General features: G+C 41.1%; 1 protein-coding gene across 1 annotated transcript; it reads right to left on the bottom strand.

Moving 5' to 3' along the window:
• Nucleotides 1-5,138: 5,138 nt before the first annotated feature.
• Nucleotides 5,139-8,164, bottom strand: LOC147005466 (tripartite motif-containing protein 59-like). Its single transcript, XM_085835567.1, has 2 exons — nt 8,068-8,164; nt 5,139-7,859 (listed from the first exon to the last, which is right to left on the bottom strand). The coding sequence occupies exon 2, from the start codon at nt 7,779-7,781 to the stop codon at nt 6,570-6,572; it is 1,212 nt and encodes a 403-aa protein (XP_085691693.1). The 5' UTR covers nt 7,782-7,859; nt 8,068-8,164; the 3' UTR covers nt 5,139-6,569.
• Between the last annotated feature and the right edge of the window lie 3,305 nt (nt 8,165-11,469).

Raw genomic sequence — 11,469 nt, 5'->3', positions numbered from 1 at the left:
CTGCCTGCCTGGATTAGGCAGTTGTTGTTTCCAATAGACACTGATCACAAGACATGGTAGCACCAAGAGACACTCTAAAGGATCTCAGGCACTCCAGACATAAGCTTTCTTACCTCCACAGTGAGAAAGCAATCCAGTTTTACCATGGTCCTCTGTATCAACCACACCTCGTTACACTGTTGTTCTTTTCTTAGCCTGTTGGTTTAAGAACATCAGAAGCTCAAAGTGTCCAGGAGGAAGTCTAAGCTTCCAGTTCAATGGAATGTTTGTTGTGGCAGGAGTGCTTCCCCCTCAGGAAACCAACACTTCTAACCCAGCAGAATGTAAAATTCTGATACCAGGAAGAAAAAAAAAATCCTAGTGGGTCACTAGGGATAATAGGGAGTAGAACTATTCCCCTTCCACCCTTTTATTTTTGAACCTGTTGATCCAGGTTGTGGGAGAAACCATACAATATATTGGACACTGACATGTATGTATACACACACATGTGCATTTTCTCGAATTAAAACACCCCTGCCTAGACTAAGTTATGTTATAATTCAAGAAGTAAACAAAACTTAGAAATCTCAGCAAGCTCTTGAATTTACAATATCAATATCCCTTTGGACTTTGCCAAGGTTATATAAGGAGTATCAATTGCTACTTAGAGGAGAATCCTTACCTTTGAGGCTGTATGCAAGTCACAAAGATAGTGTTCAGGTGGGCATGGCTCTGGAGGAGCTGTGAGTTCTACATCTTGATCTGAAGGGCCCCAGGGGAAGACTGTCAAAGCCCATCTCCACAGTGACACACTTCCTCCAACAAAGCCACACCTCCTAACGGTACTACTCCTTATAAGCCAAGCATATTTGATCCATCATAGGGTATTCCCATAGTTATAGATCTCACTCTTTACCAATTACTGCTGTTAATTTAACTGCCAACATTGTCTAAGGAAGGGACTTTAATTTTTCACTGTAATTCAGTCACTACTCTAATAAGGGCTTCAGATTTATTTTTCATGAGGAGAGTTCTGTGGCTGCTGAAGAGAACTCTTCCAGGGCACAGTTAGAAACCTTTAGACTATCCACATTGAACGGCTGTCAATTTTATTAACAAGTTCATTGTGGTCCTTCACTGTATTCTGAGATGCTAGACAATTATTAATTTTATCATGAACTCTCAATTCATTCCTTTCTCAGCTTATTCAGAGATTCTAGGAGCAACCATCCAGCATCTTCAGTGTCCTTATTTTTCCACAAACAGTCAAAATTTCTATGTACAGATTCAATAAATACAGGAGAGGCTTCAGTAACTGGAGAGACTTTGGTAACTATAGGTGTTGGCAAATTGGAAAGCCCATTCTAGGTACTTAAAATATTCATCCTTATACTTCTGTTGCTCTAAAACCACTCTTGGTACCAAAATCCGTATTACTCAGGATACTCTAAAGAAACAAAACTAATAAATCATATATATGATTTATTAGAATGACTTACAGTTTGTAGTCCAACTAATCCAACAATGTCTTCCTATGAACAGAAGGTCCAACATCCAGTCTACAAGTCTGGATGTCTCCCCTGGTCTTCAATATATGCCATATTCCCTAAAAAATAAGCTCTAAGCAGGGTGGGGGTGGTGCACGCCTTTAATCCCAGCACTTGTGAGGCAGAGGCAGAGGCAGGCAGATTTCTGAGTTCAAGGATAGTCTGGTCTACAAAGTGAGTTCCAGCACAGCCTAGACTACACAGAGAAAGCCTGTCTTGGTGGAAAAAAAAGAATTAAAAAAACCCAAAAAGTTCTAATAAGCTCTAATGCCAGTGATGCCAGTGAAGGAATGGACTTGCTATTGAGACAGGAGCAAGCAGACAAAGCACAAAATCTTCTTTCTTCGAGCTCTATAGGCAAAGGCCTTCTCCATGGCTCTCCAAGGTGGATCCCGATGAAAAGAGGCAGTCCGTGGGTTTAAGGCATTTACTGACATGGTGGAAAGTGGATGAGTATAACCATACCCCACTTCTCAGGGTAGGCCTGAAGTTAAATACCTTTTGCAGGGAGGGATGTCTGGGAAGGAAAGCTGCAGCTAGTGACAGGGTCCTGGTGTCCAGGAACAGGCAAATGCCTACCTTTCTTTCAGAGCTCTGGGAGTTTGAGCCTTAGCTCAACTGGGGCCCAAGCTACTTTTCACAGTTCAGCACATTATGCAGATACCACTCACATGTGAACAGAGGCAAAAATACAAACCCTTTCTGGGACAATTCTGAAAGAAATTGGCAAAGGGAAATGTTCACTGGAATATCTAATCAAGGATTTCATAATACCCCTTTGAATTTTCTTTTAACATCTTGACAAATATACGGCATTGGAGAGATGATTTTTCTGGCTGTGATGGTTAGTGTTAATTATCAATTTAACAAGATCTGGACAAGCTAAGAGACAAGTATCTGAGTATACTTGTGAGATCTGGGTATGGTTAGATTAATCGACTTGGGAAAACCCACCCACTGTGGATGACACCATTCCCTAGTATGGGATGCTGGATTTTTAAAAAGGAAATGCTGTGCTGAGCATAAATATTCCTGGAAATGGATGCATGGTGAACAGCTCCCTTAAGATCCTGCTCTCTTGACTTCCCCAGCATCATGGAATGTAACTTTAAACTGACTCAACCCAAAATCTTTACTGTGTCACACTTCTACTTATTGTTAAGATCTTATTCGTGTTCAGATATGTGTTGGCTCACCTGTATTTGCTCCATATGCATGTAGGCACTTATGGAGGCCAGAAGATGAAGTTTGAACACCTGGGACTTGAGTTACAATCAGTTGTGAGACCACAATGTGGAAGTTGGAAACATAACCCTCTCATCTCCAAGAGTAGTAAATTGTCTTAAGTGGTTTTTTGTGTTTTGTGGGTTTGTTTGTTTGTTTTTCCAGACATGGATTCTCTGTATAGCCCTGGCTGTCCTGGAACTCACTTTGTAGACCAGGCTGGCCTCGAACTCAGAAATCCGCCTGCCTCTGCCTCCCAAGCACTGGGATTAAAGGCGTGCGCCACCACTGCCTGGTCTTAACTGTTAAAACATCAATCCTGACCACATTAAGCTTGTTTTCATCAGGATGCTTTATCATACTGTCTTAATCAGGGTTTCTATTCCTGGACAAAACATCATGACCAAAAAGCAAGTTGGGTAGGAATGGGTTTATTCAGCTTACACTTCCATACTGCTGTTCTTCACCAAGGAAGTCAGGACTGGAACTCAAGCAGGGCATGAAGCAGGAGCTGATGCAGAGGCCATGGAGGGACGTTCCTTATTGGCTTGCTTCCCCTGGCTTGCTCAGCCTGCTCTCTTATAGAACCCATTACACCCAGCCCAGAGATGGTCCCACCCACAAGGGGCCTCTCCCCCTTGATCACTAGTTGAGAAAATGCCTTACACCTGGATCTCGTGGAGGCATTTAACCAACTGAAGCTCCTTTCTCTGTGATAACTCCAGCCGTGTCAAGTTGACATAAAACTAGACAGTACACATCCTAAAAAGAAAACTGATGAAAACCCTGGTCATGCTTGTTTGTGTTATAAGTGCTTCTTACCTGAATACTCATTTCTTACCCAGATTTGGGTAACTTTCCACTATGATTTTTTTTTTAATTTTTAATATTTTTTATTACATATTTTCCTCAATTACTTTTCCAATGCTATCCCAAAAGTCCCCCATAGCGCCCCCCACTTCCCTACCCACCCATTCCCATTCTTTTGACCCTGGCATTCCCCTATATTGGGGCATATAAAGTTTGCAAGTCCAATGGGCCTCTCTTTCCAGTGATGGCCGACTGGGCCATCTTTCGATACATATGCAGCTAGAGACAAGAGCTCCGGGGTACTGGTTAGTTCATCATGTTGTTCCAACTATAGGGTTGCAGATCCCTTTAGCTCCTTGGGTACTTTCTCTAGCTTCTCCATTGGGAGCCCTGTGATATATCCAATAGCTGACTGTGAGCATCCACTCCTGTGTTTGCTAGGCCCCGGCATCGTCTCACAAGAGACAGCTATATTTGGGTCCTTTCAGCAAAATCTTGCTAGTGTATGCAATGGTGTCAGCGTTTGGAAGCTGATTATGGGATGGATCCCTGGATACAGCAGTCTCTAGATGGTCCATCCTTTCATCACAGCTCGAAACTTTGTCTCTGTAACTCCTTCCATGGGTGTTTTGTTCCCAATTCTAAGAAGGGGCATATTGTCCACATTTTTGTCTTCATTCTTCTTGAGTTTCATGCGTTTAGCAAATTGTATCTTATATCTTGGGTATCCTAAGTTTTGGGCTAATATTCACTTATCAGTGAATACATATTGTGTGAGTTCCTTTGTGATTGTGTTACCTCACTCAAGATGATGCCCTCCAGGTCCATCCATTTGGCTAGGAATTTCATAAATTCATTCTTTTTAATAGCTGAGTAGTACTCCATTGTGTAAATGTACCATAATTTCTGTATCCATTCCTCTGTTGAGGGGCATCTGGGTTCTTTCCAGCTACTGGCTATTATAAATAGGGCTGCTATGAACATAGTGGAGCATGTGTCCTTCTTACCGGTTGGGACATCTTCTGGATATATGCCCAGGAGAGGTATTGCTGGATCCTCCAGTAGTACTATGTCCAATTTTCTGAGGAACCGCCAGACTGATTTCCAGAGTGGTTGTACAAGCTTGCAATCCCACCAACAATTGAGGAGTGTTCCTCTTTCTCCACATCCTAGCCAGCATCTGCTGTCACCTGAATTTTTGATCTTAGCCATTCTGACTGGTGTGAGGTGGAATCTCAGGGTTGTTTTGATTTGCATTTCCCTGATGATTAACGATGTTGAACATTTTTTCAGGTGCTTCTCTGCCATTCGGTATTCCTCAGGTGAGAATTCTTTGTTCAGTTCTGAGCCCCATTTTTTAATGGGGTTATTTGACTTTCTAGAGTCCACCTTCTTGAGTTCTTTATATATATTGGATATTAGTCCCTTATCTGATTTAGGATAAGTAAAGATCCTTTCCCAATCTGTTGGTGGTTTTTTTGTCTTATTGATGGTGTCTTTTGTCTTGCAGAAACTTTGCAGTTTCTTTTTTTTTTTTTAATACTTCAATAAAATATCATTTATTAAAATGTACTGTTATACATAAAACCCAGAATTTCTAAACTTTTAAGTTGTACAAACTCAGCCTCTTGGCAAAGATATAAAACAGTATATCAGAACACAAAGATAATTGTGTACTCAAAATCATCAAGCCTACAATGTAATACTGGGCATACTAAAATAGAAGTTTCAGTTAATTACATAGATCAGGCTACTCAAGTTTTTTTTAAAGCATAATAGAATGAGCTTTCCCACCTGCTAACACTGGCACTTAGTTTGTTTCCTCATCTCTACAAAGAAGCTAATAACCCCTTGAAAAATGTTCCAATGTTCTTCGCTTGCTAATATTTACATAATTTCCCCTCACCTTCATTACATCTTCAAAATGGCCTCATTTTGTTACCATGCCTAGATTTTGAGTCTGATCAGTGGACCTTAGTGATAAAACTTGTCAGCAGTGTTCTGACCTTAAGAAACACAGCTTTTATTTGAAATAAGGTCTCCATTCAAGAGCACCTCATAGGGTTTCTGGAAAACATTGTGTTGGGAGATTTCAATGGCTGTGAACCAAAAGAAAGTTCTACCACATGCATCATGGTAGGCCATATCAAGTGAGCAAAATTAAAGGTTCTGACTTAATGACCTCTTTTAAAACTAAACAAGTACAGCATCAGCTCATACTTGTAATCCCAGTACTCGAGCTACAGGGTGAGACCATTTTAAGATGAATATAGTTTTACATCATAATCTATTAGATGAGTCACATAAACATGATTGTCCTAATGTACATGTTTCGTATAGTTTTCATATAAAAACAAGGCTAGAATACTACAAAATCAAAATATGTACTTGGTTGCTTTGTGGTGCTGAAGCCAGCAGTGCAGACACTTTTTGATGGGTTCTGAGACCTCACTGATAATCAAGGATGAATTAAACTCAAGTGTACTATCCACAAGCAGCAAGCAGTGCTACTTGGGATGACTGCTCCTAAACCTATGAATAGCCTTGACCCCAAAAAATGTTTAAACAATCCTGGCCTGGATTTTTGAAACAACTTATATATCCTCTCCATCTGTGCATTGAAAAGCTTCAAATCATCAAAATAGGCTTGTGGACCTCAAGGATCTTGTCATTTGTTTAAAAATCTTATATCTACATATACAAAGAGCTGCCAAGTTAGCCACTATAACATGTAACAGTTAAAGAAAAAGACCTATTAATCAGAATAAAACATTGACTAGCAAGCCAATAAAAACAGGGTAAGGTATTAATATTCAACCCAAAAGTTGTCATTTTCTAATTTGATTTTAGTCTTCTTTCAGATAATGTCTCATTTCTGACAGCATTTGTAGCCAAGCATGGGAAGTTTATCGTATTTCTCTGTAACAGCCACAGACTTTCCATCTAGCAATCAATGCTTAGCCTCTGCTATACAGAAGCCCACATAAAACTGGAAATTCTAGGTTTTCAACGAGAAACTATTTTCCACATAAATTCCTTTAACAAATATAAAGTGTAGCACACTGTATTGTTTAAGTCATATAAGTTCTTAGATAAACTCTGGTAAACAGAGAGAAAGACTTCAGAGAAACATATTGAAGTGATTTCATTTAAGAATGTTATTATGTGATGGTTGAAAAGGAGTATCAACATTAGTATCACTGAAATGAGTGAAACTATAGCAATGTTTAAAATTTTAAAAAGTTCCATTTCTTTTTCATCATTATCAGACCAGGAACATGGCGTTCTTTTTGAAGAAACTCTCATTTCAGGAATAACGGCTTTCTTAATACGTCCAATTTCTATTCTGCTCCACTCTTCTTTTAATACACTGCTTACTCGAGGATAAATTTCAACAGGCAGCACCTCAGGAAGTGGTCTCTGTTTCAACATCTGCACACGTTGGCGGACTTCATCAATTTTTTCCAGAAATTTAAGTGGAGACTCATCTTGTAAAGATGTCGTTATTGTCATTAACTCAAGTTGTTGTTCCCTTATCTCCTTCATTCCTTGAATCTGTGGAGTGTATTCTTGATTAATCATTTTGCCAACATCACAAAGAGCTGCCAAAAAATACTTTTTTTTCTGTTCTAATGTATCAGTAAGCTCCTTAAAATACTGGAGAACAACTTCCTTATCACCTTGAACTATTTTCTCAAAATGACATTTCTGTTCTTCAAGCTTTTCAATAAGGCGAGTGATATCTGTCCAGTGTGTGTCAGTTAACTGTTTCAACAACTTCTGAGGTGTATCCTTTTCTTTCAGATAGGCACTTTGAAGGTCATCTATAGGATGGCCATGATGTTGGCCTATAGTAAGACAATGGCCACAAACTAATTTCTTATCTAGTAGACAATAAACATTTAATGGTTGCCTGTAGTGTTCAGGGCAGGTGACAACATCTGGGTGGTCTTCTTGCTGGTACTTTTCAATAATTGCTCGTAATGCAAAGTTTACAGGTAAGGATTCTATGCCAGTAGAAGCAATTTCAATAATACTTCTGCAGTTAGGACACTTGAGTGGAATTCGCAGAGGCCTCCATATGTAAAAGTTACCAGATGCCTGAAGAACATTTTCCAAACAGTTTCTACAAAATGTATGAGAGCATGGTAGTACACGGGGATCTTCAAAGATGCTGTAACAGATGGGACATGTTAACTCCTCCTCAAAATTGTGCATTTCCTGGTCTGTCAATCTCCTAATCTGGATACTGGATGTACTTTATCTTCTCCAACTTTTCCAGGATCCTTTGTTATTCTACCGGCCCTTACGACCTCAATCCCGCCGGCAGCTCGGAGCGCCACTGCTCCACCCGCGAGCGCGCGAAGCCAGGTTAGGCGAGCGCACGCCCTCCGGAGCCCAGCCCGCCTCCCCATCCTCAAGTCGGCGGCGAACGCACCCGGGCCGCGGGCGCTCGAGAAACAAGAGGCAGCGAGCCGCCTCCCCGGCGGAGCCGTGTACTCACCGCGAGGCGGGCGAGGCGGGCGAGGCGGGCGAGGCGGGCGAGGCGGGCGAGGCGGGCGAGGCGGGCGAGGCGGGCGAGGCGGGCGAGGCGGGCGAGGCGGGCGAGGCGGGCGAGGCGGGCGAGGCGAGCGGCAGCGCGCACGGCGAGGGCTCCCAGGCAGCCTGGTGCCGACACTCAACTTTGCAGTTTCATGAGGTCCCACTTGTCAATTCTCAATCTTACAGCACAAGCCATTGCTGTTCTATTCAAGAATATTTCCCCTGTGCCCATATCTTCAAGGCTTTTCCCCACTTTCTCCTCTATAAGTTTCAGTGTCTCTGGTTTTTTTTTTTTAATTTTTGATATTTTTATTACATATTTTCCTCAATTACATTTCCAATGCTATCCCAAAAGTCCCCCATAGCGCCCCCCACTTCCCTACCCACCCATTCCCATTCTTTTGGCCCTGGCATTCCCCTATATTGGGGCATATAAAGTTTGCAAGTCCAATGGGCCTCTCTTTCCATTGATGGCCGACTAGGCCATCTTTCGATACATATGCCTCTAGAGACAAGAGCTCCGGGGTTCTGGTTAGTACATCATGTTGTTCCAACAATAGGGTTGCAGATCCCTTTAGCTCCTTGGTTACTTTCTCTAGCTTCTCCATTGGGAGCCCTGTGATACATCCAATAGCTGACTGTGAACATCCACTCCTGTGTTTGCTAGGCCCCGGCATTGTCTCACAAGAGACAGCTATATTTGGGTCCTTTCAGCAAAATCTTGCTAGTGTATGCAATGGTGTCAGCATTTAGAAGCTGATTATGGGATGGATCCCTGGATACAGCAGTCTCTAAATGGTCCATCCTTTCATCACAGCTACGAACTTTGTCTCTGTAACTCCTTCCCTGGGTGTTTTGTTCCCAATTCTAAGAAGGTGCACAGTGTCCACACTTTGGTCTTCATTCTTCTTGAGTTTCATGCGTTTAGCAAATTGTATCTTATATCTTGGGTATCCTAAGTTTTGGGCTAATATCCACTTATCAGTGAATACATATTGTGTGAGTTCTTTTGTGATTGTGTTACTTCACTCAAGATGATGCCCTCCAGGTCCATCCATTTGGCTAGGAATTTCATAAATTCATTCTTTTTAATAGCTGAGTAGTACTTCATTGTGTAAATGTACCATAATTTCTGTATCCATTCCTCTGTTGAGGGACATCTGGGTTCTTTCCAGCTTCTGGCTATTATAAATAGGGCTGCTATGAACATAGTGGAGCATGTGTCCTTTTTACCGGTTGGGACATCTTCTGGATATATGCCCAGGAGAGGTATTGCTGGATCCTCCGGTAGTACTATGTCCAATTTTCTGAGGAACCGCCAGACTGATTTCCAGAGTGGTTGTACAAGCTTGCAATCCCACCAACAATGGAGAAGTGTTCCTCTTTCTCCACATCCTCGCCAGCATCTGCTGTCACCTGAATTTTTGATCTTAGCCATTCTGACTGGTGTGAGGTGGAATCTCAGGGTTGTTTTGATTTGCATTTCCCTGACGATTAACGATGTTGAACATTTTTTCAGGTGCTTCTCTGCCATTCGGTATTCCTCAGGTGAGAATTCTTTGTTCAGTTCTGAGTCCCATTTTTTAATGGGGTTATTTGACTTTCTGGAGTCCACCTTCTTGAGTTCTTTATATATATTGGATATTAGTCCCTTGTCTGATTTAGGATAGGTAAAGATCCTTTCCCAATCTGTTGGTGGTTTTTTTGTCTTATTGATGGTGTCTTTAGCCTTGCAGAAGCTTTGTAGTTTCATGAGGTCCCACTTGTCAATTCTCGATCTTACAGCACAAGCCATTACTGTTCTATTCAGGAATTTTTCCCCTGTGCCCATATCTTCAAGGCTTTTCCCCACTTTCTCCTCTATAAGTTTCAGTGTCTCTGGTTTTATGTGAAGTTCCTTGATCCACTTAGACTTGACCTTAGTACAAGGAGATAGGAATGGATCAATTCCCATTCTTCTACAAGATAACAACCAGTTGTGTCAGCACCATTTGTTGAAAATGCTGTCTTTCTTCCACTGGATGGTTTTAGCTCCCTTGTCGAAGATCAAGTGACTTTAGGTGTGTGGGTTCATATCTGGGTCTTCAATTCTATTCCATTGGTCTATTTGTCTGTCACTATACCAGTACCACGCCGTTTTTATCACAATTGCTCTGTAGTAAAGCTTTAGGTCCGGCATGGTGATTCCACCAGAGGTTCTTTTATCCTTGAGAAGAGTTTTTGCTATCCTAGGTTTTTTGTTATTCCAGATGAATTTGCAGATTGCACTTTCTAATTTGTTGAAGAATTGATTTGGAATTTTGATGGGGATTGCATTGAATCTGTAGATTGCTTTTGGCAAGATAGCCATTTTTACAATGTTGATCCTGCCAATCCATGAGCATGGGAGATCTTTCCACCTTCTGAGATCTTCTAGAATTTCTTTCTTCAGAGACTTGAAGTTTTTATTATACAGATCTTTCACTTCCTTAGTTAGAGTCACGTCAAGATATTTTATATTATTTGTGACTATTGAGAAGGGTGTTGTTTCCCTAATTTCTTTCTCAGCCTGTTTATTCTTTGTGTAGAGAAAGGCCATTGATTTGTTTGAGTTAATTTTATATCCAGCTACTTCACCGAAGCTGTTTATCAGGCTTAGGAGTTCTCTGGTGGAATTTTTAGGGTCACTTATATATACTATCATATCATCTGCAAAAAGTGATATTTTGACTTCATCTTTTCCAATTTGTATCCCTTTGATCTCCTTTTGTTGTCGAATTGCTTTGGCTAGGACTTCAAGTACAATGTTGAATAGGTATGGAGAAAGTTGCTCTATGCATTTAGTTTAATCTCTGATTCTTCTGTCCTATAGATTTTTTGGTTTAGGGACATGACCATATATTAAGTTTCCTGGATGTTGTAGCCATCCTACTTCCTCCAATATTGATACTTGAATATTGTATTTCATAACCTTCTCCTCCATCCTTAGTATTGTTCTCATTCTTTATTGGGCCTCTTGGTAATACTCGCCAATGTTGTTTTTATTTGATTGAGTTTTTCTTTCTTTCTTTCTTTCTTTCTTTCTTTCTTTCTTTCTTTCTTTCTTTCTTTCTTTCTTTCTTCCTGAACTTAGCATTCAGCTCATCCTCTTCTCCCAGTACCCCTTTCCACACTACCCACACCTCCCCTTCTCCTCTGAGAAGGGAGAGGGCCCTCTGGGTATCACCTCACTCTTGAACATCAAGTCACTGTAGGACTAGGTGCATTTTCTTCCACTGAAGCCAGATAATGCAGCCCAGTTAGGGTAATGGGATCTACAGGCAGACAACAGATTCAGGAACAGCCCTTGCTGTTGTTCAGGGAACTGCAAAAAGACTAAACTGCA

The sequence above is a fragment of the Mus caroli genome, unplaced genomic scaffold, assembly GCF_978045245.1.
Source record: "Mus caroli unplaced genomic scaffold, Mus_caroli_1 scaffold_3, whole genome shotgun sequence".
Taxonomy (NCBI): Eukaryota; Metazoa; Chordata; class Mammalia; order Rodentia; family Muridae; genus Mus; species Mus caroli.
The sequence above is the reverse complement of the archived record's forward strand: the minus strand, read 5'-3'. Positions and strand labels throughout refer to the sequence as shown.

Coding starts and splice junctions, on each gene's coding strand:
- LOC147005466 (XM_085835567.1), bottom strand. CDS start 7,781: ATGCACAATTTTGAGGAGGAGTTAACATGTCCCATCTGTTACAGCATC.